The sequence below is a fragment of the Aulostomus chinensis genome, chromosome 5 (genome assembly GCF_037954235.1).
Source record: "Aulostomus chinensis isolate RoL2024-O1b breed Wild chromosome 5, RoL_Achi_v1.0, whole genome shotgun sequence".
Lineage (NCBI taxonomy): Eukaryota > Metazoa > Chordata > Actinopteri > Syngnathiformes > Aulostomidae > Aulostomus > Aulostomus chinensis.
Window position 1 is genome coordinate 29,683,998 of NC_141324.1, and position 27,892 is coordinate 29,711,889.

General features: G+C 44.1%; 1 protein-coding gene across 3 annotated transcripts; it reads left to right on the top strand.

Moving 5' to 3' along the window:
• The first annotated feature begins 446 nt into the window (after positions 1-446).
• Positions 447-27,531, top strand: LOC147262111 (enhancer of polycomb homolog 1-like). 3 transcript variants are annotated; one of them, XM_086204517.1, is made up of 16 exons: positions 447-755; positions 3,851-4,033; positions 4,287-4,383; positions 15,831-15,990; positions 17,272-17,417; positions 17,605-17,811; positions 18,720-18,868; positions 19,057-19,192; positions 19,440-19,604; positions 19,808-19,897; positions 20,207-20,355; positions 20,659-21,083; positions 22,947-23,068; positions 23,185-23,323; positions 24,336-24,714; positions 25,185-27,531. In XM_086204517.1, exons 4-16 carry the CDS (start codon positions 15,891-15,893, stop codon positions 25,255-25,257), a joined length of 2,280 nt encoding a protein of 759 aa, XP_086060643.1. In that variant the 5' UTR covers positions 447-755; positions 3,851-4,033; positions 4,287-4,383; positions 15,831-15,890; the 3' UTR covers positions 25,258-27,531. The 3 variants fall into 3 exon arrangements, with proteins under 3 accessions (XP_086060643.1, XP_086060642.1, XP_086060640.1); XM_086204516.1 differs by lacking the exon at positions 3,851-4,033; XM_086204514.1 differs by lacking the exons at positions 447-755; positions 3,851-4,033; positions 4,287-4,383 and adding an exon at positions 5,887-6,391 and having other exon boundaries at positions 25,185-27,525.
• Positions 27,532-27,892: the final 361 nt, after the last annotated feature.

The following is a 27,892-nucleotide window of genomic DNA, read 5'->3' on the forward strand; positions in this document are numbered from 1 at the left end:
AAAGTGACAAGCAAGTCGAGTCTTGAGTGAAGACGGAGTGGAAAAAAATGATTGTACTTTGTGGACAGAGAGGGGGAGAAACACATTTTGTGGCTATGAGATATGACATGTTCCCTCTTGAATTATATGGTGGCATTGATCAGTTTGTGGCTAGAAGTTCTATCTGGTGACCAGAACATGTCTTAGTTTCCCTACACGGCTTCCTCAGGTGTTCCCGGTGATTAATAACGTGGATTTGAAACAACAACAAAAAAAAGTAAACGCAGGACCTTTAAACATCAGCTCAGAGCAGAAAAGCTCCATCGTGACGGCCTCAGCCAATCACGTTGCTCTCTGCCTGCTGTGGGGCGTGACGTCATGGGCCCAGAGCTCGCCACAGGTGATTGGTGGCTTGCCTTGTCCAATCAGGAGCCGTCTTTTACAGCAAAGTTGTTAACCCCCAACAGTAGCACTTTGGTGTCCACCTCTCTAGTTTCAACCTGCCGTACATCGACATGGAGATATCACGGACTTTTCCTCGACCAAACTGGTCGTTTATGGTGCTGGACAGCGAGCAGACGGCGGCTCCTCCCGGCGACACGCCGGCTCCGCGCTACATTTTGAGGCTGAATAGCAGAAGTAGCTGAGGCTAATGTTAGTTGGCTCCCTCTCTGGCTAGCTGCGTCGTTCTGCCTGCCCTTTTTTCTTCACTTCTGACTTGCAGAAATGTTGCCCGTCTGCCTCAAACTCTCAGACTACCCAGGAATCTCGACCCGGTGAGTATTTCTCGTCATGTTTTACAACTTGAATCGACGGTCGCTTCATTATAAAAAGGCCCACCGTGAATAGTGTTTCTGGCATCAGATGATTTCATACACGCAATCAAATTCCTGGCTGGTCAGCTGGATGCAATTCAGCACTAAAACCACCAAGTTGCTACTCACTCTGGCAGCTTGTAAAGAACGCGTCATCGATCCAGACGAATTCAATCATTCGCACTGTAGAAAACAAAATTACTATTTGTTACATTACCGGAAAAAAATACCGGATCCGGCTACCAGAGTAAAAAAGCCCTCACCTCAAAGGTGGAAGCTTCAGCTGCAGTGTGGTTTTAAACACACATTTTTTTGACCATCTTTTGCTCGGAATTGTAACATTGTTGGATCAGAGGTGTGGGGTGTGTGGCTGAATAGTGCCAGGCAGCCCCTGTGGTGTACCGGAGAACTGCTTGGCCCTGGCCTACATGGGTCCTTCACATCCCCCCCTGTATTATCCCAGTGGCTCCCCTCCTCTCCCTACATGGACTCAAGAGCTGGGAAGGCTTTGTAACAAAATCTACCAACCAACAAACGAGGGATTTTGGAAGACCTGCATGCAGTCACAGATGCAGCTGCCTCAGTGCTACAGCAGCACTATTACTAATTTATTGATGAAGCTGCGTGTTGGTGGGATTTATTACATCCAGCCAGCCAGTTTTTAACCAGAAGCTACAGTAAATGTGGCTTCTGTGCATTCTTGTGATTGAGTAAACTCAGGGTAATGGAGGACAAACCCCACCCTCGTGACACTTGCAGGCCAACACAGTGTCAGCAAGGAATGAAAATACTGGATGGCCTGTTAATGTGGCCTGTTTGTGTAAATCCAGGAGTTTACAATGTCAGAGAGGGTGAACCGTCCCTCGGCCCAGGCTTGAAATAAGGCACCTCCTTACATTGGTTGTAGTTTCATTTCCGGATGCCTTATTGTGTAATTTGATCCCTCAGACGCAGCAAAGCTAGCTTCATATTGCTGCCGTGCAGAATTTCTGTGGCATTTATAAGTTTCTGACTCTTAGAAAAGAGAGAGATTTCCTCCCAAACTACTGAATCTGTCCTAAACAAATGAAGTACGCTGAGGCCGTTCCACATGACGCCATACTGCATTGACAACCGATCACCTCCATCCACTGACCCTCCTCTGAAACTCTCTGGGGACCCACCTCACCATTTGAAAACCTCTGTCTTACTACATTCCCACAGCTTAGACATCAAGGTCACATACGCTGACTTGACAACCTGAAATATTTTAATGCTTGGTCATTAGCTTCGATTGTCACTCACAGCGTCGCACTGACCTTACACTCCAAATTAACCAGTTGGAATGTGTCTAATAAATTGGAAGGCTTGTCTGTAGCTCAGATAGATCAGGACAGTCACCCAGAAATGGGTCCAACCGAAAGGAAGGTTAAAGGAACACACCGAGTTTTGGGGAAATGTTCTTGTCAGACAGATGGAGACCCTCCTCTCCTCTGTGCTGCATGAAGGAGCTGAGACGTGCTAGTTAGCTTAGCACAACAAAGGGTAGAGGGGTGGGCTGCGTTAGAACTAGGGTTGTGTACAATGTTTGGTATGAAACAACTATGTAAAAATGGTGCGATTGTCAGTTTTAGAATCTGATGGCCTAAGCTACGTCACTGAGTGGACACAGCAGCTCAAAACTTCAAACTAACAAAACAAAACTTCTGTAGAGGAGCAACTGCTGCTTCTTGTCATGTCCAGCTTTGTTCGCGAGGATGAGGAGGATTACTGATGGACAAACCAACATCCTGAACCTGATCTGTTTGAGTCAGAAACCAGAGGCGAAACAGACAAGATGGAGGTATGCTAAACTGCCCATCCACTACCATTCATGATGCTAAGCTAACTGGCTGTCAGCTGGTCTCTGCTCCGTAATGCAACACGGAGGAGGGAAGAGTCTCTACCTTCGTGTCTGGCTCTGAGGAGGAGGGACACTAAGAGCATTTCCCATAAAGTTTTCATATTTTTTAATGTTCCTGATAGGAGTCGCACACTCTTTCCTCCAACTTCACCAACAGCTTCTTCAGACCGACAGACGAGATGGCCTAGAAGAAAGTGGCGAGTCGTTCATCTTCTTGACAAGTTAGAACTTATTTACCCACTTGACTTGTAGGTTCTTTAAAATAGCTGCACGTGGATGTTGCAACGCTGCGGCCAGCTGGGTTTCACTTCTTGTCCCTGAGTTCTCTTGTTCAACAGCCTTAGCAGCTGAACGGGACTTTGAGAACGTACCACAGTATCGGTTCTTGACAGTGAACCATTGCTAGATCCAGAATGGCTAGTTTACAAATTCGAGTCCTCACTCCAACCGTATATTGGCACTAAAGTTTTCTAAGCCATGAAAGCACATGGTCCTGCAAATGTGGTCTATCCAGTGCAGGGCGGTTGGCTGGCAACGATCGAACCATAAAACTAGAAACTTACACTTGAAAAGCTCATTTCCAACGCCAAAGATACTGAATATGAAAATTGTGATATCAAAATTTGCTCATAAAATTCCTTCCCAATCTCCAGAAATAAGCACAACCCAGAACACAATTCACAATCTGATCCAGATCCACTGAAATCTAGAAGTAAGTTTTAAGGTTGAACATCCAGTTCTTTCGTCTAAAGTCAAGAGGGTTTTCTTTTTGGATGGTTTTTCAATCAAGTACCTGAAGTAGTCAGTGGTTCCCACTATATTTAGATGTGCACTTTGTTTTACGACAGAAAATGCCTCAGTAAAATCACTCTTGTGAATTTATGAAATGTTTGTCTTAAAAACGTTGGTTGCTAATGCGAGAGACCAGCAGACTGCTAGTTAGCATAGCACAGTGAATGGAAGGGGATAGGAAATGTTAGCATACTTGTGTCAAGCCTTCAACTACATCAGCCTGAGGATGCCGGCCTGTCCAGCGGTGACCCTCCTCGTCCTCCCTCACAAACTCGGCCGTGATTGGTAGCAGCGGTCGCTCCTCTAGTTGTCAGCAGACTTTTGGTTTTACAGGCCAAATGTACAAGGAGATTCTGCATGAGAAGTTTTGTTTGTTTTTTAGGAAAGTAGATCCAACTGATTCTAAAATGTGATGCCCAGCCCTCGTTCTGAGAACGCAGTGAACGACCGCATGGCCACCTGAACACTGAACCACTGAGGAAACTGCAGTGGGGGGCATCATCACCCACAGCGTTGCCTCCTGCGCGCTCTGGGAAGGCGCATGCGTCCCTCTGGAACAAGCCAGGTGTGCTCAGGCAGCAGTGCTGACAATTGACACCAGGTGGTGGGCAAACTTTTTCTCTTTGCTCCACCCAGATGACGCCCTCCCTAGCTTTGTTTTAAATGGGGAGAAGAAAAAAAAAACCCGCCAGTTGGATTTCTCCTTTAAATCTTTATTCTGTGTCACGTGATTTAATTCTTCTAACAGTGATTAATTCATTTTTCAAGCGTTGCGCAAAGGTTTTGATTCGGTGTTGCTGTGGTGAATTTGCTCACAGGTCATCATGATGGAGTCGGTGGATTTAATGGATAAAACCGTGAAAAGAGAACCGGATTTCCCCTGCGTGGACCCCGGGTGATCGATAGCATCAGTGGGTAAGCTGCTTTTATGGTTGTGAGAATTTTCTGACCTTGGAAAACACTTTTTTAACATTCTAGACATCCTTGGCTCTGGTTGTGTGGTGTAGGCAGCTTAGACCCTTGATCGACCCAACCCCCGGTCCTTATCTGGCCAGCCTGGAAGCCCAGAATGTCAGTCTTCATCTCAGTGAGATAAGCAGGGTTCCAACATTGGGAGGGTTTTGACTCTCTGGAGGACAGTCAAGCTGGTTCAGGCTGGGGGGTCAATGAACTCGCAGTACTGCAGAGTTTTGATACACAAATATTCACAGAGTTCCATGTCTGTAGTACTCCACAAATATCATGATGTTCCTTTGCTTCTCTGCCCAGAAGAGGGCGCCATTCTTCAAACAGTAGTGAAGCTTCACCTGAGATAAACTAAGGACCTCATCAGTGATAAATCAGGTTTGCTGGAGTGGGAGAGTCGGCTCAGCCCAGCTGGGCGCAGATCCTCCGCTTGAATTTGAGGTGTTTGTCTGAGGGGAAAATATGTGAGAACTTCATTCTTCAGAGAAAAAAAAAAAATAAAAACAACTAACGCTCAAAGGAAAAATGAGAACTTGAGACTGATTAATCTTTGAGAGACTTAATTCTTCATCACGTGTAGCGAGTGAAGATCGTTCTACTGGCGTTTAAGTAGAATCAGCAGACACCTGTGTTTGGTATCATGAAGTCTTTACTTAAAAGTAAGTCCATAGAACAAACTTCACATATAAACTTACTTTGATTTCTTAGGGTTCAAGGCAATTAAAATCACACCATGGACAAAGATTAATATGAAATATTAAAAAGCCCCTTTACAGTCATAAATTATATTCAATCAGCAACACGTAATTAAAGAATGCTCAAATCTAACCTAAAGGTCAAGAATATGCTACAGTTCAAACATACTTCATTAAAGATGTACGAATTTCCAACATAATTTGGTGTATTTTATTTATTAAGGCATATGTCTACATAAAGATTTTATTCGGAAAAAATTATATGAATGACCAACAAAGAATAACTGAGCTGGGGAAATAAAGTAAAGTTAGATATTGGTTGCCAGTTATATACAGGAAGTCTAAAACCTTATATTTCCATAAGACTGACGAGAGGCTCAAAGAGCCTTCGCTATAAGTTCCTGTAAAAAGCTTAAATTCCACCCTGAAAAGCTCCATGAACCTTTTTTATATCCACCCGTTTAATATTGTAAAACTGATTTGCATGATTTAAGAATTACTTCCTTGATTTGCATTAATTTTTCTTCATCTAATATTCATATTAATGTGTAGATGTATATCAGCACTTTAATGCATCTATTTGCTTACGTATCTTTTTTTTAACACAGTTGTAATGTGGACGTCCCATTAAAATGTTACCCGTTTTAAGTGATTTATTTCATTCGACCAGTATCAATGGCGGTCATGCCTAATGTTTATTTCAATGATTTATGTGTGGAGAGGAGTTAGTTTGCAAGCGGTGCCCCCTTCCCCCCACCCCCGCAACGCGCAAGCGCTCGGGACCGAGTGGGAATGGTCGGTCGGCGAACTGGGGGTTGGACCGCTCCGAGCGAAACAGAGCAAAAGAGTTTTAAATGTCCGCCATGTTGTCCATGGCGCACTGAACCAACGATAGGGAGCGGAGCGTCGGAAAAAAACAGTCCGAGAGAGAGCGACCAAGATCCGGGCCTTCCCCCGGCTCCGTTGGCGACGCCCTAAATACAAGCTACAATCATTCGAACGTTAGAACTGAGATTAACCGCACAGAAACATCCATGAAAGCTTCACTCGTCACCGTGGTGAATATTAGGAGATCGGATAGATTTATATTGCATCTCGAATTGTGAAAAATGAGTAAATTGTCGTTTCGGGCACGGGCGCTGGACGCTACCAAGCCGCTACCCGTCTTCCGTTGTGAGGATTTACCCGACCTACACGAATATGCATCCATTAACCGGGCAGTGCCGCAGATGCCGACTGGGATGGAGAAAGAAGAGGAATCGGTATGCATTTATTATTTCTAAATGTGATTTTTTCTTTATTTTTACTTGTTCAGAGGCGTCCCTCTTTTTTTCTGCGCAAGCGGTCACAAAATGGCCGCCAATTTTTTTGAAGTGAAACACGACGGTTTTCCGTTGTAAACGGTGTGTTCGGTTGACTTGGACGGGTGTTCGGGTTAAGCGGGAATGCCGGTTGTCATTATTGGATAAAATCGTCAGGTTTTGTGTGTTTATTTGTGCGTGAGATGCGTTTCTGAGTACAAAGGAGTCATGTGACTTGGGCAATTCCGACATTTTGTCTTGTCTGTCAGGATGGGGCCTTGTGTTGGCGTAATTGCAGAGGACCGGGGCAAGAGGGAGCTAGTGATCTCGAAGTGTGGCATCAGTGCCACTAGCAGACAGGAATGTCAACACTGCTGCCATGCATGGGAGAAAAAGCCAAATCTGTATGGCTCCGTCGGTGCATATCAGTGCTTACAATACCTGCTGTGTTGGCGTAATTTACAATTAACTGCCTGTTAACACGCATGTCAGAGCTTGTTCATTTGCTGGAGGCTGCAGTTTTTCATGTTGCACTGTCCATATATGCAGCTCATCTCACAGTTATAGCAGCTAGCAAAGCCATGTTTACACGGAATAAACACCAGTAACCACCCCGCCTGTGTTACTGTCAGGCAGGTAAACCGTTCAATTGCTGATTCTGTCTGAGCACCAATGATGATTTAGCATACATTATGAAATTTAACTGCTGGAAATGAGCAGCTTTTCCAGGATGCTGGTGGTGACTGTAGTGTTGTGACACTAAATGTTGAGCAGTGTCCCTTTAAAAGTTGTGAGATCTTAATCATTTTTTTAATGGCAAGTTTTCTCCTGCCCCTTTTGAGTTTTGGTCATCTCAAATGAAGGGAATGCTGATATGTTCAGTTTCAGGATATACCTCCCACAGAGGCAGACTGAAAGTTTTTATCTAGGCTGTGCAGCAGCCCTCAGGTGCTGGGTCGGATTTAGGGAGTTGTTTGTTAACTAGATGTGGCACATGTGAAACCTGTGTTGTTTTTCCATTCCATTTGTTATTTTTCAAAAACTAGTGTCAGGGTGGGGCCCTTATTCTGTCCCCTGAGTAGGATACCTTCTAATACCCTCCTAGGGGGTAGTGCTGTGTAGCTGTCCATCAGGGTTCCTGTACATAGCTTTAGGAAGCAAGTGTAGGGGGAATACCTTCACATGTGTTGATGGCAGATTGTGTTACTATTCAGTGGAGCCACTATTCCTCCCTGCTCATGTGGAGGCTGGGTGTCAGGGGTTCAGTGTGTCAGATGGCACAGCAGGTTGGCAGACCAGCGGCACGTGGCGCTCAGGAGGAGATCAGGGCAGCAGGCGGAGGAGGGGGGTAGCTGTCACTTCAAAGTCTGTACTTCGCTCAGCTGGAGTGCTCCTTATGTAATACTCATATTATCATAAAAGGTAGGCCAAGGCCCGCCGTGTGCCAACAGCTCAGTGTTTGGAGCCATCTGTCTCTGGATTTCCAAGACATTCATATATTGGCAAAAAGGAAAATTTGACTTGGTAGATAAGTTGATCTCTACACCCTTTTTTTTCTCATCAGTGCTCTAATGACCACGTTAGTGCCTTAATGTCATTTCTTTGTTCCGTTTTAACTTTTTCTTTTCGAATACTGCACAGCCCAATGATATAGTAATAATTGTTAAATTGATGGTGTGTATGTTGTCTGTTTGGTGGTGCTAAGTTTTTCTTGAAGTGTTGCAGGATTTGGTGCAAGTAATTTACTGACATTGTGGTAAGATTGCTAGTAGCATAAGGTATCGTGAGTTTTTGTGACTATCAAGAATAATGTACAGTAAAGTTTTTGAAATGTTCTCAACTCAAACATACGACTACTACTGCATACTCATAAGTTTGAAGTACTCGGGAATAAACATTTGTGCAGTACTGATGTCAAAATAACAGTGTTTTCATAGAACATGATTTAGAAAAGGATGCTTGGAGTCATTTTGCTCTGATGTAATTAAAATTTGAAATATCCTGCCCCTATTTCCTGTCTTTGTGGTAAGCTCTTGATAACTGTATTGAGGGGTCTTTGCAGAAAGAATTTTTTTTTTGTTTGTTTGGTTTTTGAATGGCTCGCTAATGTCCTGTTGTTAACAACTAGAGCTTGACCAATACAGAACTTCTGGGGTTAGCGTTGGTAAGTGTGTAAAATACGCAACATGGCTCAGTGCACTGATGTTCATCATTTTGGATGGAGTTTTATTTCTTGACTAAGAGCTGTCATGACTGAAATTCTGTCAGCGCATGTGTTGTGTTTGTGTTGGGCCAGACACGTTGTCTTGTGTTTACGTTTGGGTGAAAGTCAGGTCAGTGTCTGCGGCCCTGATGGGAATCCACAGGCATCTGTTGTGTTTGCCTGCCAGACACAGTTCTCGTACTCACAGACACACATGCTGGCAGGCCACCAGTTTCCCACTGTGACCCTTTATTTGGAATGTGGGCTGTGTCACCTGTCTGCGAGAGTGACCTGTGAATTGAGGTTTTCCAGGCACCGACACATTGATGGAAGACTGTCAACATTCCTTGTTTGTGATTAATTGGTTTCCCTGCATTCTTATGCAATAGTGACTTATGGTCAAGTTGGAAAGCTGTTTTTTTTTTTTTTTGTGGAACACATGGTATATCTATTTAACCAGGAATGTACATTTCTGATATTGAGGAGTTCCTGTATATTTAGTCATTTTCCAGATATTGACACTTGGGTTTCTGTGTTCATTCCCTGTATGCAACCTTTATGCAGAACTAGAGCTGCTGTGATTAAAATAAATACACAAGTATAGTTGTTGTGTCCCCCCCCCACATTATAGACATCGATATTCCAGTATCAACAGTATGTAGCATAATATTTTGTGAAAGAATTGTCTTGACCCATTTTTGTTACATTTCTTATTTTTTGTGGGACACAAGAACTTATTGTCACTAAGTTGGAATTGAAATTTTGACTGCAATAGTTTTTTGATTTATCTTACTAGATGAGCCAAGTTGTGGCGTCCTTTCTAATGAATACCCAACAATCTGTTTGGAAAAACTCATTTTGCCTAGTAGACCTGACGTATAATTATTTGTGTGCACATACATATTTATTTGCCATAGCCTACTTTTTAAACTCCAGGTGCTTTGCTTTACAAAGTGTCAAAATCCAACAGCCGGAAGGGCTGCTTTTAAATCCTCACCACACTTACTCTGGGTGTTAAAAATCATCCTCCGCTATGTAGCGTATTACACTGCTTTACTGTAGCCGTGCCTTCCTACCAGACTGCCCCCTGTGGCTGTCCATCACACTAAGTGGCCTTTACAGTGTCTGGGACAGTAGCTGTCTGAGGCTAGACTGGGGAAGGTGCAGGAGGCTCTGGCTGCCTCAGTGGACCTGACAGTGATGGATGTGGTCATTTTAGGAGGCTATATCTGGACTCTAGTGGGCATGTATGAAAAGGCAAGACTAAGGGGGAGGGTGTGTGTCTGTGTGGGCAGCAGCCAACGCTCTGTGGTGTGACTGTTCACCTCTATTTATTGTCAGGCAAGTTGCCAGGGCCTGGAAAGTAAATAAACAGGGGTTGATTAGGTTTGGTAGCTGACATGTTTTGACTTGAGACTGTTTTGGTTTTATGAGTTTTTCCCTCATTGTGGGGGGGCCTGGGTACATTTATGCAGAGGTTCAGTCAGTCACTGGGGAAATGATTTTGGTGGGGACAGGGACATTGAATGTAGGCAAGCACACATGCACAGAGGGGGTCACAGCAAAAGCTACAAATACACTGTGTTAGCAAGTTCAATATGCAGATGAGCTGGAATGCATTAAAGAAGTGACTGTCATTTTGTGACACAGTGTAATAATGTTGTCAAACTCAAATTACCCACACACAACAATTGCATAAAGTTAAAGCTGGCAATTTAAAAATATGAAAATGGTGCTGCTTTTATGATGTTAATTGATAACTTGCTAAATGTGACTCTAAATGGGATCAGATTTGGTGTATGTAGCCAGGGTGTTGCGTAACTTCATTTCTGAACCAGCCAAATAATAAAAACGGTTTCAATTACACCGTACACTCAATAATGTGAGGGAAGCTTTTTAAATTCATTAAATATTTTCCCAGCATTTGGCTGGTGCTAACTTTGTGCCCCTTTTTATCTAAAATTGTTATTAAAATGCATTGAACCCAATTTATGGTTTGTCCACATTTTGCTGCCCTAGCCAGCACACTTTTGTTGCACCTGAATGCCCTGTATCCTATGGATGGACTGTAGAGACTACAGGTTGGTATCGACTTTGGGAAGGCGTCAGCTGTTGGTGTTCCAAAGACAGACAATGATTCACGCTTTGAAGACCTCGTCCTTCGTTTAACTAATTGAATTATAGCTATGAAGTATTGCATTTTTCTGCCTGATGCTGTCAGGTGCTTAAGTGTTCTCACAGGCATCTCATCATTTTTACAATGTGCTCACATTAAAACGATCCTTTTGACATTAATCACAAAGGTGAAGAAATTGGCATCAGAAAAGGTGTTTTTATAAGTGTTGAAGTTCATTTAGAACAGTGCATCCATGTCTCATTTAAAATTTCTTTGATTTCTTTTTTTTTTTTTTACATTATTTTGAAAATCCACACACGACCCACCAAATATACAATTTTAATGTTGTCATACTCTTAGCAGACTTGTCCCATCATTCACTTAGACAGACATGAGCAGCAGGACAGAACATTAATAATGCAGACTGTGTTTTAAAAACAAAGTAGCAAAGATGAACTGAGTTGTCTTATTTGATTTGAATCTTTTGGGATGCTTCAACTGCTTGGAATGTAAGTGTCTGTGGACTGCAGAAGTTGATGTGATTTAACATCTTTGCCTCGGTGGAAGTGTTCGTTGGAGGGCTTGGTGGTGAGCGCTAGCTATTCTTCTTCCAGTTTAACAAACTCTTGCTTCGTGTCCTCAAGTTGGCAATTGGCACATTAATTTTTGGGGGAATTTTGGTAAAAATCTCTAAATTTCTCCGATGTGCTTTGTTACATTTTCTTGATAAGCCTTAAACCAAAAAATGTTTTATCAGCAACCCTTTTTTTCACCAACTGTGAAGAGATACATGCTGTTATTATTTTTTTGACCAGATAAGAATTTCAGACATAAATAACGTGACATGTTAAAAGACATGAACGATTTTCCCTCAACTGTTTGATATTTAAACCTGCAGAGAGCAAACACATTTACTTGTTGCTGTGGAACATATTGACCCACATCCACTCAGTCACAGTGACGTTTTAAATACTAAAGGAATCATGCTTTTGTTTTGGATTATGTTTGCTATTTAGCGGAGAGGGAGAGACATTAGCTCTTTAATAAGAGAGTGGCCAGCCAGTGATAACACTCCCATCTTTATTAGTCAGAGATTAAAAGCAGCAGAAAATTATAGTGCGTGATTCTAACAAACCAAACCAATAGATGTTTTTTTTCAGCAGTAATATTATCTGTCTTGGAGCTCTTCATATGAACAGATGTTGTAGCAATACAGTGGCAAGCCTGGCTGCACTGCTCTGGTGCGTCTACGCTATAGATATCCAACTAAGGCCAGGAATCCTGAATTCACACAAGTCTAAGTGTTAAGAGTAAGAGTGCAATGGTGCTTTATACATTTAATCACTCAATACTGTCGTCCCTGGTATAGTTTTTTTGTATCCATACCCAAATCAAATGAGAACATTATTTTGACTAAAAACGAATGAATTTCGGACAACTAAGATTGTACTATTATTTTCAATTTTCGTTCACTATCACTCTGAAAAATAAAACGGTAAGATGAAAATGCTAATGTGTTTAAGACTAAATTTAAGAAGTAGCTGCCAGAATGAACAGCGATGGTGTGATACTGAAACTAATGCAAGCATGCAGGCTGGCTGAGCAGCGAGCACAATACGTAGGTGAAAGGGCAAAAACTGACTGAGAGGAGACCGACCAACTTGCCTTGCAGAGTCAAAGTCTTAACATGATGCAGGTTGAACTAAAGACGAGTGGCAAATGACTTTGGCCAACGAGTGAAGTTACAACAAAAACAAAAATATTCCTCCTTTGTCCATACATAACCAGTCCACCAAGTTGTGTGAAAATCAGTGCAGGATTTTTTCATGTTGGGTTTGAACTCTCACACTTAGAAGCTGTCTGCTGGTGATTGGATGATGCCAGCTCTGGCTTTTGTGATGTCTGCATGAAGGTATAGCTGCATGTGAAAATCAGTGGAAAAAACAATGGTGCATAGCTTTGCAGCTATTGCTTTGACACAGGGTTAAGTTAAAGCTGATAAATGGTTGCAGTGATTGTTGGTGTATGAGAATGTTGATAAATCCATATTTTATGATCAATATGCTGGCATCCAACTCCAGCTGTCAATACGGTAGTCAATGAAACCATTAAATGGCATGCTATTAATGTCAAATGTGAGACACTGAATAGAAAAAAAATGTTAAACTGGGCAGTGTCGATCCTGTATGAAATTATTTATTTCCACTTTATCTATTTCACACCTCAGAAACATATATTGGTGTATTGTTGAGTTTGCTCTGTTCGTGATGTACAAAACGTGCAGAAAGCCTTGAGTTCATTTTGTCAGACATACTTCTGATGATTGTCCAACCCTTCGTGTCACAGATGTAGTATTATAAGTCATCTTTCTGCTACACGCCTGGTGTGAAGCTGTGAATGATAATACAAGGTTATCGTGGTTAATAAAAAAAAAAAAAAAAGGAAGTGCATCATGGAAACAAAACCAACCAACCAGCCTCACTTAATCATTTTAAAAGTATACATTCACTTTCTCTGTTTTTTTTCGTGATTCGCCATCCCCTCCCTGGACACAGCTATTCTTCCCCCTTCCTCCCCCATGTTCACCCTTGTGTCTTACAGCCACAGGGAAAACGATAAACACACACCTTCTCTCCAGGGAGCTGTTGTACGAGCCAGCAGCACGCTGCCTTGTTGATAGACTGCCTGCCAGTGGCTGCATGCCCAGCTCTGGGCCGACGGCTTTACTATCTACGACAGAATGGGACTGTTCAGATGAGCAGCATGCCAGTAAACCAGTTAGTCAATCCCTCAGCATGTCTGCTGCCTTTGGCCACATCCTCTTTTCGCAGGATTGGTTGTGGTATGTCACCACACTCGTGGTGGTAAATTAAGTCCAAAATGTGTCCAGTGTTGACAGTAAGTATGTGGTTTCGTGTTTCCCAAAATTAGTAATTTCCCCTACATGGTAAAGCTATGGAGATTGTCATTGTTGTCCAAGTAGAGAATTAAGGGAGGTTTGACATGGTGGTAGGCTCTCAACGGGCGATCTGAACCCTACCCAAGGACGTTTGTCCCCTGAAGCCCTGTACGTTTAACAGGTGTAATTGTTCCGTACGGAGCAAAAGAGGTATGGTTTGGCATGGTACAGCTTCATGGACACATGACATGGAAAGCTGCCAGGTGTGACACACACTGTTGCGGGGCAATAACTATTATGTGCTACTCGTCTTTCACCTGCTCTTCAAGGCAAGGCAATTTTATTTGTAGAGCCCGTTTTCACCACCAGTTTGTCTCAAAGGGCTTCACATGGCATCATAACAACATCCTCTGTCCTTAGACCCTCACATCGACTGAGGAAAAACTCCATAGAAAACCCTTTTAACAGGGAAAAATCTGAGAAACCTCAGGGTGAGCAACAGAGGAGGGATCCCTCACCCAGGAGGGACAGACGTGCAGTAGATGTTGTTACAGACAAGAAAACAGTTTACAATGCAGAATGTGCTCAAGCTGCTGCAGGATGTCAATTCTAAAACCACGGCTACAATTTTGGATGTAAACTTGTCACCTCTTGCCTCAGGGTATGAACAGTAGAGCTTGGCAGAAGAGAGGGTTTGCTCCCTTGTGCGTTTGCACACACAAACAAGGGATCGCCTGTCCCATTCCTATGATGGACCAGGGTGATTCCTCACCAGCAAGTATCAGCAGCTCCGTGATAACTCAAGAATACTCAGGCTTGTAGCAGAATGAGCTCTTGCCAATGGTGGAGTTGTGCTTCAGCACAGTACAAGGCCACTGGACCGTGTGTGTGCGCGCCCCCCCCTAAAAGAAGTTTTGCCTCTCATTCAAGTAGTTGCTTTCAGTTCTATCCTCTGTGAGGGTTTTGAAAGCTGTTGATGTCGCGTGGTTGGCAGTTGGGTCAACTGAGGCTGTTTCATTGACCGTCGTTGGAGTAAATATTCAGTATTAAATTTGATTGGAGGTGTAAATTGTGTTCTGATCTGATAATTATACAATCTCTGGATGCCAAATGGTGCCTATTGTGTATCAGGATAATCACCCTATGGTTCAGTTTGCAGGGGAATGTTTAGCCTGTGCTGCTTATTCAGCTTGTTGTTTGTCCCTCAACATGATGACAAAGGTCAGGAAGCTTGATATTAGGCTTCAGTCTGGAAACCTGTTGTTTTTGATCATTCTAAAAAAAAATCTGCTCAAGTTTAGAGACCTTTTTCATGTTCATGTGCTGCGTTGCTTATCACATTCACCAAAAACACTGAGCAGACCTCCGGCTAGCCCAGTTTGTTGTTTTCCCATAGCAAGGGGTGACTATGACAAAAGCAGCGCATAGAAAGCAGACAGACCTGCCCCTTTAACACCAGCCGTAAAGATTTAAAGGGTTATTTTTTAGAATCTTACAACTGGGTTGTATTAAGAGTTTACACTTGAACGCTCTTTCTGCTACTCGCAGAACAAATTATATTGAAGAAATGGGGGATCGCACGTTGTATATCGCAGTGTGGGGGATGAGTTGAGGACACATACAGCCTGTAATCGGGTTGTGCAGCAGATACTTTTATTGCTTGCCAGATGGCAGCGGGGTGAACAGACAGGATGGGGTGGGTGTCTTCTTGTCTGTTTGAGCTCTGCAGGCACCTCACTGATGCTTAGTAGTGTGGTACCATGGATGTCCTAGACTTTGCATATTCCAGGCCATTTTATTGGCATTCCCATCCAGAACATGTTTCATGGCACCTCCTGTAAAGGCTGCCAAGAACCTTGCTCACACATTCCCGAGTGTCCTCGACAAATTAAGCAGTTAAACTGTCTTCATAAAGCTGGAGGTGTATGATGATCATTACATGCTCCATTTCAGCTCCACTGATGAAGACAGGAGTGTGTGTGTGTCCTCACCACTCTGCATACTCCTACTATGAGCGTGGGTCAAGATATAGTTTTAACATGGTCGAGTCTTAAGGTTGTGCAGCAGCAGTCCCATATGCTTGTGTCACAAAAGCTAAAGAACGTCAAAAATGTCCTGCAGTGTAGATAAAGGGAAGAGCATGTCCATCCTAGGTTTCTCATCTCCATCTGTATCTTTACAGGAGCACCATCTCCAGCGGGCCATCTCTGCACAGCAGGTATATGGTGAGAAGCGGGACAACATGGTCATCCCGGTCCCCGAGGCAGAGAGCAACATCACCTACTATGACTCCCTCTACCCCGGGGACTACAAGATGCCAAAGCAGCTAATTCACATACAGCGTAAGCGGGTTCTTCTAATGGCAAATATGTGATGCAGAAAGCAAAACAAAATGAGTTTAATGCTGTAGAATTAGGACTGCAGTAGTTTCATTTAATTGTACTTCTCTTTCCTAGTTATTTTCTAGGTCTGAAATGACACTTTGGGGGTGTTCAGAAACATCAATAATATAATATTCCACATTAGTGTTCTGAAGTTGGTAAAAACATTTTTTTTATTGTAAACATAATTTCCCTCCTATGGTGTTTCATTAGATTATACCCAGTTTTATAGTTTAAAGGTTTTGTTTTTTTAACTGTATTAACTGAAAGAACGGGTCACCAGAAATATCAAGAAAGTGAGTTTTCAGAATGTTTCCTGACTAGAGGATCTTTGCTCATTTGGCTCTCTAAGTAGCAGCTTTTATCCTGTTGTAATGGTCAGACGAGTCTTTGGTGACGAGGTGTCAAACGTATTTGCTCAGTTTCACAGTGAAACAAGGAGGCTTGATTGCATAGCTCAGTAAACATGAGGACTGTGACAAATGTGATTGCGTTCTTTAAGAAAAGCAACTTGCTGTCCCTCAAACTTAGACACTCAGTGTCATGACAAAATATTTCAGCTTTCAACTGTCAGATTAACTTCAGGGTGTGGCTCATGTGGACAACACGGCTAACGTTTCCAGGTTTGAAAGACGAGTGTTCATATGTCATTACGTTCAGTTCTGCCAGTCCAGTGTATTGTTAGGAGCAAGTCAGTTATGTGCCTGTCACAGTTGATGCAGCTTAGAACTGTGGCTGAATGATTTGGAGGAAGATCTAATGATTTCTGACTGACACTACAATTGTGATATGATTAACAATACCAGCAGGAATTAACTCTTGTCATTCACATTTCAGTAGAAGAATATTTTGAACTGGTGATGTGGAGGTCAGTGCCCAACATGTTTTCTGAAGTCTGTAGAACGCCATTTGCAGGCTGATACATCTCTGCAGCACGACTTCATCTAGGATGGTATTTTGACACGTAGAACCCTAACTGAATTTAAGGGAGCTATGGCAGAGTAATGGAGACTCAAGTCTTAATAGGAGCACAACATTGGCGATGGGTCTCAATGAAATCTGAACTTGGGTCAGTATTTTGAATCTGAAAAGACAAATCTTGGGTGTCATGATGTTAACTAACTCAACTGAAAATTATAGACCCAGGGATGAAAGGGCCAGCCAGTCACCAATAAGGCAATGGCCCAAACCAAATGCAGTTTAAAATTACATGCATAATAATTCAGTTTCATCTCCCTTCAGCTTTCAGCTTGGACACAGAGCAGCCTGACTATGACCTGGACTCAGACGATGATGCATTTGTCAATAAATTGAAAAAGAAGATGGAGATCAGCTACCTACAGTTTGAGGAGATGATTGACCGGCTGGAGAAAGGCAGTGGACAGCAGGTCAGTACAGTTAGTTTCCGTTCACCCATGAAATTTCTTACAGCCCCTTTGGGCAAGTTTAGACTCCCCTTTCTGATAAACAGGGGTACCTCCCTGAAATGTGGTGACACAGAATTATAACTAATTTTACTAACTATGCTTTGTGAATGCATCCTGTTAAAGTCTAAGTCCTGTCGGTACTTTGTAGCTGGTGAGCCTTCCTGAAGCCAAACTGCTTCTGAAGGAGGACGATGAGCTCATCAAGGAGGTCTTTGACTACTGGAGCCGCAAGAGGAAAAACAGCAAGGCAAACTCTCTCATCCCCAACGTCAAGCAGGAGAAACGGGACGGCTCCAGCACCAGTGACCCCTATGTGGCCTTCCGACGGCGCACTGAGAAGATGCAAACCAGAAAGGTTGGTCGTCTCGCTAAAGGTTTTTTTTGTTGTTGTTTTTGTTTGAATGCGATAATGATCTTGGCTGTGGATATTTGTACCATTGGAACACCTGGAGTGGGGGTTGTGGTCCGTAATGTTTTATGCAGTGTTTGGTTTAAAGTAGGCTGCTTAGGGCAGGGGCTGGGTGTGGGTCATTTTGTTTCTGTTAGTTTAGAGACCATCGAATAATCATGATATTAATCAGATGACAATTTGTCAGGTTTAACAGACTTCTCCTTGCATGAAGGGATTTTCACAAAATGAGTACTTCGCACCGTCTCACTGTCAATAGTTGCTCCAGATTTGCCAGATCCAGGTTGACAAATGTAAACACAGTCATTGACGCATGTGATGTCGCCCTGACTGACACAAAACAATGCTGACAGGTGTTGAAAGCAAATTCAATAAAGTGTGATCACGTGATTTTTGTGCATTAATCTGGTGTGTCATGTCAGATTGAGTTGTTGGGCAAACAATGAGATGGAACCTGCATTCATATTGTTGTCTGTCAAGGAGACTGAAGCAGTGGTTGCTTCATTGGCCTGTTACTCAAGTTGAAAGACAATTTAGTGACGGTTGGTTTGCTAAGCAGATGAAACTGTATGCTGCTGTGAGGCAGTCTAATCAAACATTGCACGGCTTCAATACACTTCTCCTGTCTAGTAAGTTTAGGGTACGATTCAGCACTGACCACCGACAGCTCTCAGCCATATGAAGGATTTATCTGCCACCAAGTGGTCATTTGATGCAACTTTTCTTCTTTCAGATCAAATGATATCAAAACCTGACATTTACTCGCATCTTCAACTGCTTTGTCCACCTTATTATCATAGTCAGTATGTTGTCAGTTCATATTGCTGACATCTGTTCCACCATTCAATCATCAGAACCGCAAGAATGACGAGGCGTCCTATGAGAAGATGCTGAAACTACGCAGGGATCTGAGCCGAGCTGTCACCATCCTGGAGATGATCAAGAGGAGGGAGAAGAGCAAGAGAGAGCTGCTGCACCTCACACTGGAGATCTTTGAGAAGAGGTGGGTTTCCTCAGGAGCTGCACTGATAACCAACAAAAAGCTGCGGCTGCTCATCTTTTTTTTTTTTTTTCCAATGTAAAAAAATCAGTTAACCGCACAAACCATGAACGATTTTGACAAATTGAAAAGCGGTATTGTTTAACAACCCCCCCCACACACACACCTTTTTTTTTTTTTTTTCCTCCCAGAAATGTCATGTCAGACTTTGGTGGCGAGGTGATGGCGGAGGTGCTGGCTGAACGGGCACTTGTGAGGCCACAGATAATTCCCCTGGTCCCCCTAACCAACCAGTACCACATGGACCTCAAAGACTACAAATCCAAGGTGAGGGCTGCTCTTAGAAACAGAACTCAAGCACAGAGCTGAGTTGTTGGAACATGAGAGGCTCACATTTATTTCATATATTTAAATTACTCAGCAGAATATTAGGTTTGAGGAAGTTGAGCTGCACGTGAGGCATTTTAGAGTGTATAAATATCTGAGAAGTGTTCTCACTGCGTCAAGGATGATGCTCCCTAAAGGGCTTGTGGTGCTCCACAGTATCATGAAGTGTCTCTCCTTCCCCCTGTAGCCCGAGAAGACTGAAGTTCCCCGGCAGAAGAGGAAGTATGAGAAGAAGCAGAAGGCGTTGCCTCTGTCATCAGGCATCCCCCACCATCAGGGTCCAGCTGTCTTCAATGCAAAGGACCTCAACCAGTATGACTTCCCCAGCTCGGATGAAGAACCCTTGTCCCAGGTACGCTCATACGGATCTGGTCTCATTTATTATCAATATGTAGAGCAGTTTTACTTGAGACTTTTTTATGGGTTTTGTTTGATAATGGGGTTTTCTGTTGTTGTTTTTATGAAACTAGCTCATGCATCCCTCGATGGATTTTATAGTTTGAGTGGTGACACGGGGTTATAGGGCTTTACTAACCTTGACCTTTGTGTCCACAGCTGCACTCAGGCTCATCAGAAGCGGAGGAGGAGAACGACCCAGATGGTGCCTATGCCTTTCGCAGGAAGGCCGGCTGCCAGTACTATGCTGTAAGTGCAGTTATCGTCCAAATACTTGAAGATGAAGCCCGTAGGAGCTTCACTTCTTCTCTCTGGTGGCAGGTAGGCACAGTCATGTGCAGCTGCAGTCTCTGGCTCGACGAGGAACACTTCTTGTAAAATGTAATGTTGCGTGACTTAAGTGTTGAAGGCAATTGGCCTTGACAGTCCATGCCCAGCAGGACTCTGTCATCATACTCGTTTGCAAGGATGCTAAAACCACCACTCAGCTGGCAGAGGTCAGGGGTACTGTACCTTCACGAATGAAAGGTGTGAACTTCAGTGTTTGTCTGCTTCCAGGCTCGCCAGGATCGTGTGGGCAGCTGGCCGTGGTGTGGAGCCTGGGAGGGTGGTCTGGCAGAAGCTCGCTACCGCTACAGTCTCACTACGCTCACAGTACCGCGGCGCTGCCTGGGCTTGGCTCGGCGACGTGTGGGACGAGGTGGCAGGTTGGTTCATTTCCATCCTCTCAAACTTTGTCTTTTTACTTTGATTCCAAAGAATGTGATTTCAAGTCCCTCCACCAGCCGACTGCCTATAATCAGCCAGTGCTGTGCACAAGGACACGTTCCTGCTGGTCATATAGACTTGCTTGAGTCACTGGCGGGGTGATCAATTGAGTATAAGAATGGTGATGATGGTCACATGAAGACTTCTTGGAAGGAGAACCCTGCTTTTACATCTGCTAGATCCAGCTGTCTAGATTAGTGTTCCAGCTACAAGAACTCACCTCCCCTCCCTCTCCCTTGCAGGGTGTTGCTGGACAGGGCACACACGGACTATGACAATGTTTTCCAGGGAGTGGATTCAGACACTCTTAACCTGCCTCTTCCCGCCTGTCCTCCTCCTTCGACTAATTCACGCTCGCCGGCCACCAACAAGTTTGCCAGTACCTCAGAAACAAATACCTCAGACAGAAGCTCCTCCTCCTACAACTTGCCCCTTTCCTCTTCCTCCCCCTCTTCCACGGACCTCAGTCAAATACTGTTGAATATAAAGTCGTGCCGATGGAGGCACTTTAGACCACGGACACTACCACTACATGAGCTGGACAACGCCCACCCACTGTTCAGGAGGTTGAGTCGAGGCCTGAAGCTCCCAGTCTCTGCCTCCACAGCTGGGGGACTGCCCTCGCATCGCTCGGGAAGGGTTGTCCCACCACCCGCACCCACTGCTGGTGAGTAGCTTGACTGTTCCGTGTGTTCTGTCTGGTGCTGCTGTTGTGTTGTGTAGTGGAGAGTGAGAGTGATGGGGAGAGAACAGGTCGGTGTAGTTGGATGTGTGTTGCACACAAACTGGCTGCTGTGTCTTCTATTGTGGTGATCAGCTCAATAATTGGGTTTCATGTAACCTCTTTTGTTTTTTGGTTGTTGTTGAGTGGGGAGATGAGAGTCATCATGTTGACAGTTGAAGAGAAATGAGGCTGCAAGGGGCAGTGCTGTTGGAATGAATGCGTATGAACTGATGAAGGGTTCTGTGTTCAGGCTTTCTCTTTAAGATGGTCATTTATTGTTTTCAGCTTGACATCCAGTGCAGGTCATCTCATGTTTCTCTGAAATGACCGGATTAAAAAGTACTGTTTTAAGATTAATCTGGTTTATCTTTGGTCGTCTGCCCCGGGCTTAATATGTTGTTGCCTTGGAGGTCTTCTAGCAGTAAGTTCTGTTTAAAAAAAGAAGAAAAAAAAGGTTGTTGAGATTCTCTGTAAGAGACTTGATACATTATATCCAAAAGGTAGGACAGCTGCTGTTAATTTAACTTGCTTGGCACTCATTAACCAAGAAGCATTAGATTCATTCTTAATCTTGATATACAATAGGTGCTTCCAGTCCAGTAGACGTGCAGGAGTGTTGGCGGCTGCCGGCCACGAAACATTGTGGATGCGATCAGCCAGCATGTGGTTGTTGTGGCTGCAGGTTTCAGGGCTGCAGCGAGGTTGTCTAGGAGATGCTGCAGTGTCTCCTCACTCCAATCCCGAGTAAATCAGTCAGTATTGACAGAATAGCCACTAGTAGCTGGAGGGTGTGAGAGCTGCCCAGCAGCCAGTTGTCAGTTAGCTTGTCAGACCTGCTTAGCTTGACTCATCCTTCTCTGCTTAACGTTTTACACAAGAATTTGGTCTCAGTGGCGCCATGAACCCAGGCTCCAGGTGTGGTGTTCATGTGACCCAGTGTAGTGCTTTCGTTCAGTGGATGGTTTTATGGTTTTAACCCATCATTACCTACTGAGAGGGTCTTCACAGGAGCACCAGCATCCGCCCTGTCCTGCAGCCGGTTGCCAGCTGTTGCATGGCAACCAGTCAAGTAAAATTGTTAGAGCATAGTGATAGATGTAGACTAAATGCTGCTGGTCCCTCATATGAGTATTATGCTCTTATGAGAGGTTGACAGGTGCTGTTTCTGTGCATGGAAAACACATTCTAACTGATCAGAAACTGGTCTGGGCAGCAGAGTAGCTCAGAAACCAAATTATTCATGAAGGATTGGTTCTGGTGATGCTCTTGGTACTGGAGAAATGACTTGGAATTCCTATTTAGGCTTCATGAATATATGCTCACCAACTGTCTTCAATAAGATGGAGAGGTTGGTCTTATTTCCTCTTGTGCCCTCAAAAGAGAGAGATCTCGTGTAAAGAATTTAGAGGTGTGGGAGGTGAGAGTTCCCATGTCAGCATCAATGAAGCCTTTAAGGAACACACTCACTTTTGAGGAAATACACTTGTTCATCCTCAACAGACCCGGATAAAGTCGATGCCCGTCGTTCCTCCGTGCTGCGTTACAGAGTTGACACCCACAGTGATGGCAGAGCCACAAGCAAATTTACCAGTTGGTCCAGCAAACTTGTGACATCTGTTACTCAAAGTTAAAACCCAGCCCCCCCGTAGTATCACCATCTCCACTGTTAATTTTATCTCTTATTTCTTCAAAGCGTAGTTGGGTGATGACACAACCATGTACGCACCTGTAGGGAGGAACCAGGCTATGTGGAGGTGAGGCTGGGACTCTGTTTCCAGGTGTGTAACCAGCGTTTGTCTCTCTCAGCTTTCACAGCCGAACAGTACCAGCAGCATCAGGAGCAGCTGGCCCTGATGCAGAAACATCAGCTGGAGCAAGTCCAGCTGCAACAGCACGCCAACAGCACCGCCACTGCCAACAGCACACAGGTCAGTATCCCGTCAGAGATGCTGGGGGGGGTGGTGGTGTCCGTCCGTCCTTCCTTCCTTCCTTCCTTCCTTCCTTCCTTCATCACCACTGAAACGGTTGTCCTCTCACCTTACAGGGCCTGGCAACCACGCTGGACCAGGCCAGCGCTCAGTTCGCTGCCTCGGCCCTCGTCACCGCCGACCAAATTCTGTCTCTCAAAACAAAGGAGGAGCTAGGCCTGGGAGGCGGAGTCAATGGCGTTCTCTCCCCCTCAGGTGAGCCAGAGCTTTGAAGAAGTATGATAACAACTGACACTCTCTGCTCAGTAATTGGACATTTTTAGCTCTTTGTGTTCACAAGCAACATGCTGCATGAAAAACTATGATTTCTATTTGGTGCCTTCTTCAACAACAACAAAAGCAACTGCCCTTTTATAAAAAGTAGAAGCACTTCAGACGTAAAGTGCACTTCACCCAAATGTTCAATACAGTGACACTGAGCAGACAATCAGGGTGAAGTAATTACAGTCCTAAAGCCTCTAATGCAGTGCACCGAAAAGCAGATTACAGCACTGAAACAGTCAGAACAAAACCTGCTGCAGCAGCCACTTAACTTCAGCTGCAGGATTTAGGTGATAACAGAGCAAAGTCGCTGGATGTAATTTCCATTTCAGATGATTGTGCAGATGAAAACGCTGCTCTGAGGAGCGCTGGCTCTTTATACATCAAACTACTGTAAAACCTTATGTCAGACGGCTCCCGCTCTAATTATTTTCTCCACACGTTTGCTCTGTGAGAGAAGAGTTCAGCCCGCAAAGACGGGAGACTTCTTAGGAGGCCGTGTGTCTTTTTTTTGTCACAGATGAAAAAGGAGGACTTTCTTGAGCTCACGTCTTGGTTTTAGTCGTCAGTGAGGAAAGCGCTGCAGTCACGCTGTCTGTGTGAGACTTTATTTACCTGAAAACAAAAATGGAAAATCACCAAGTACAAGTACTTTGTTTTGTTAGTGTTCTTACGCAGATTTTCAGAAATCTGTACTTGACAGCTTAGTGTGGTTTAGTTTTCTGACAAAATGAGAGAAGAGGTGAGATGGAGACATTTGACTGAGGAGAAAGACGCAGTACTGTTTACTCATGAGTACTTTAAAAACCCTGTTGTTGTTCTTGAGTAAAACAGGTTGAATCAGTACTACATTTACCAGTGTTTTGGAATATGAGTACATGTACTTGAGTAATGAATGTGTACTTTTATGACCCCTCCCACCTCCCGACCTCTCCTGACCCTCCAGGTGTCTACAAGGGCTTGCACCTCTCGAGCACAGTGTCCCCCTCCCTCGCTGCCCCGGCTCCCTCCACCACTACCCCAAGTTCCACCTTGCTGCACCCTTGCACCACCACCAGCTCCACCTCTGCAACCAGTAACAACAATGGCACCGCCCACCCCGCCAGCACCACTACCACTAACACCGCCACCACTCAGGTCCTGCTGGGAAACAACAGCCTCCGTCTGGGGGTTCCTGCCGGCAAACGTGTCCACGCCCCCCGGACGTTGAGTGCCACCATGTCGACATCCGCCTTAAAGCTTGCTCACGCAGCCGCCGCTACCGCCAACTGTCAGAAACCCAAGGTCACCCCGGCCTCGGCATCCCCCCTGGACATAGTACCCAGGTGAGAGGACACTAATTGCTGTTAATTAAATCTCTAGATGTTGAAAGTTCAGAGTAAAGCACCGTGTTCACTCGAGGGACGGGACGGCAAACGGAGTCCACGTGGTTATTTTAAAAGAAATGAAAGGAAAAGTCATCAGATTTGAAAATGGCATTTCCAGGCCTGGAAGTCGTTTTAAAAAATGAAGCCAGTAAAGTTCTGGGATTTTATAAATTAGTGTCAGAAATGTACCAACATAGGCTGGGTGCCTTTGACGTGGTTTCTGTTTATTCGCCATCATTTCGTGGTCGTGAAAGTTCATCAACTCCGAAGGCAGGAAAGTAGCCACCCAGCTGAAGACTGCAGCCCCTCCCATCGCCGGCTGGGACAAGCGTACAGACAAAACTTTGAGCACTCGTGGCGTTGTTACTGGAAGTGTTAGGTGTTCTTCACGGTGACTGACGGTTCTTCCTGTGTTCTGTTGTCCTCAGGGAGAACCACGAACAAGACAAGCCAGCGCTGAACAGTCTGTCAGAGAACACAATGGCCATGGAGGTTACGTAGCCTCCCGTAGGCCGCGCGGGGGAAGCGTCACTCCTTTGTTGTTGGTTTTTTTAGGTGCTATGCATCGTCTGTTAGTTGTGAATGCAAGTGGTGGCGGACTGAGCACGGCAAGGCTGGGTTTCCATAGCAACCGTTTTGGGACTCAATTGCAATGCTCGTCTAGTATACATATATATATTTTTCCCCCCATTTCCCTATTTGTTACTGTTAATAAGAGATTGTCTGTAAATTCTTAATATGGCAATTATATGTACAGTACTGCATATTTGTAATACCCCCCTCCCCAGCCCCTCTTCTTGTATATAACATTACTTGAATACAGAATTGTTCATTTGTGATGTTTTGCACTCGAGATATTGAAAAAAAAAGAATCAAAATTAAAGAGAAAACGACAAACTGCAACTGGTGCGAGTATGAGGTGTGAACGTTGCACCACACAGATGTGTCATCACATGCATGGTGCAGAACCTGCTGTCTGATCTATTTATTGTGCCGTGTTTACAGTTTTTTTTTCCCCCCAATCATGGTTTTTTTCTGTTGTTGTTTTTTTAATCCGCTGTACCCTCACCGGTCCCCCGTACTGTAGTCAGTGTTTAGCTAGACTTAGAAAAAAAGGTTTTCTTTTTTGGATGTTGTGAACATGGCCGGGAGCTCGTCCCTTCTTTTTTTTTCTTTTTTGTCCTTCCTTCCTCTTCTTCCACAATGTTTCCACGTGTCTCGTTGAACACGCTGACACATTCAGGTGCAGGACAGTAGAAAAAAAAAATATCCAGGTGTGAACTGGTTTTGTCGTAGGCATCAGTTTGTGGGTGAGTGAATCCGTTTCCTCAGAGCTCTTCCATTCATTTATTCCTGAGACAAGTAACAAAACAATGGGGATGAAGACTCGCTTTCCCAGAAGACCTTGCTGCTTCTGACCAATCTAAGCACTACATAATTTTACTTTTTTTTTTAATTAATTGATGCTGCTTTTGTATGATTTGGTTCTCTGGTTTGCTCCAGATGGACTTCAGTCTTCATCCCTCACCTCCCCCTCCTACCATTTTATAAAATAAATATTTTTGTATCCCCCACTTTTTTTTCTTCTCCAAGACTTCATTCTTTTGTTACTTGTTGATCTAAAACAATAAGGGAGTAAAACTGCAGTAACTGACATTATCATTCCAGCTTCTACGCAACGAGGAAGAACCATGTATTAATTGAAAAAAAAAGATTAAAAAGAAAAAGTTTTCTCTACTTAAGACTCTCCTGAAGGCTTCGAGGCCATGAACCACAAGTTATCGGGTGCCTTCATTCGGGGGGAAACAGGAAAAAAAGAACAAAAGGAACCCCTCGCTCTCTTCTGTGAAGAGTTTGGTACTGAACAAGGCTACTTGTAGTTTCTCTTTGTCTGTACCGCCGTCATCCCATCGATGCCCATTCCAGTGGCCCGTTTGACTCATGATCTTTTTGGTTTTGTAGACACTTCCACCACACACATGGGAAAGACTAAGAATCCTCTTGAATTGTCACAATATGAAATAAAAAAATCCAGGGCATTATGTGTTTGGATCAGCATGTTGTCATTTATTGTCTTTGTTTTGATTTTTGATTTTTTTTTTAATCTGTCCTCAAGTGAACCTGTTCGCCCCCCCCCCAACCACAGAACCTCGGACCCGTTTTCAGCTGTTAGGACTGAAATCCTCCAGAACACAAAGACCTGTGAAGGCAGCAGAAAGGTTGGAAGTGGCTGATGAATGGAGTTTTAACGCGGCGGTGCACAGGAGCCGCTGGTCCTCAGGGGCGGTCGACCTCATGTGATTGTATTCCGTTGGCCAATCGGGGTATTTTTTTTTTTTTTTTTTTTTTCAGTTGAACAACTGCACCTATCAGTTTGTCACGTTTTGATCTGATGAGACTTGACTACGTCTCTGGTCTCCAGGTGGTTTGGGACCCAGCAGGTAAAGGAGGAGCCACCAGAGGAAGGCTGTTCCCCTCAGTCTCCCCACCTCCCTCCTGGGTGATCCGTGTCCGCACAGTCCCAAAAAAAACGAGCAGTCATTGAATTTGAAGCACAACTACAGGCCTGGAAAAGTCATGGAAATGTGCTGCACAAACTCCCACGTGTTAGAATAAATGTGAAAGTTAAAAACAGAGAAATACTGGATTGAGTCGTGGATAATACTTGACACGTGTTTATGTCGCATCCAAACATGTAACATCTTCATTTTAGATCAACTGAAACTATGTCAAGGTTTATTTTCAAACAATAAAAAAACGTAAGGTGTTTAAAACGGAGTCATAATCCTGGGAAGTTTATTGGCGTGTCGTTTAAAATGTGTGTGAACCGTGACTGAGCTCCTTCCGCCCCTCTGGAGGAGAGGTTGCTTGATTAAAATGTTTAAAGGAATTAAATAATTCGTGAACGCCAGCCAGCACTTCTGCTCTAACGTATTTTTTATAGCCACCGTAATATTTACAATCAATTAGTCATCGACTACCCATTAATGACACTAAATTACACGCTACGGTGAAATCCACGGCAGAAATTGAACTTTGACTTCACGTTCCTATGCTAACAGTTAGCCTGTGTCTTCGGAACGATCAGATACTGTTTGTCCTAACGGCGCTGCCGTACTATGCTGTATCAAGATGG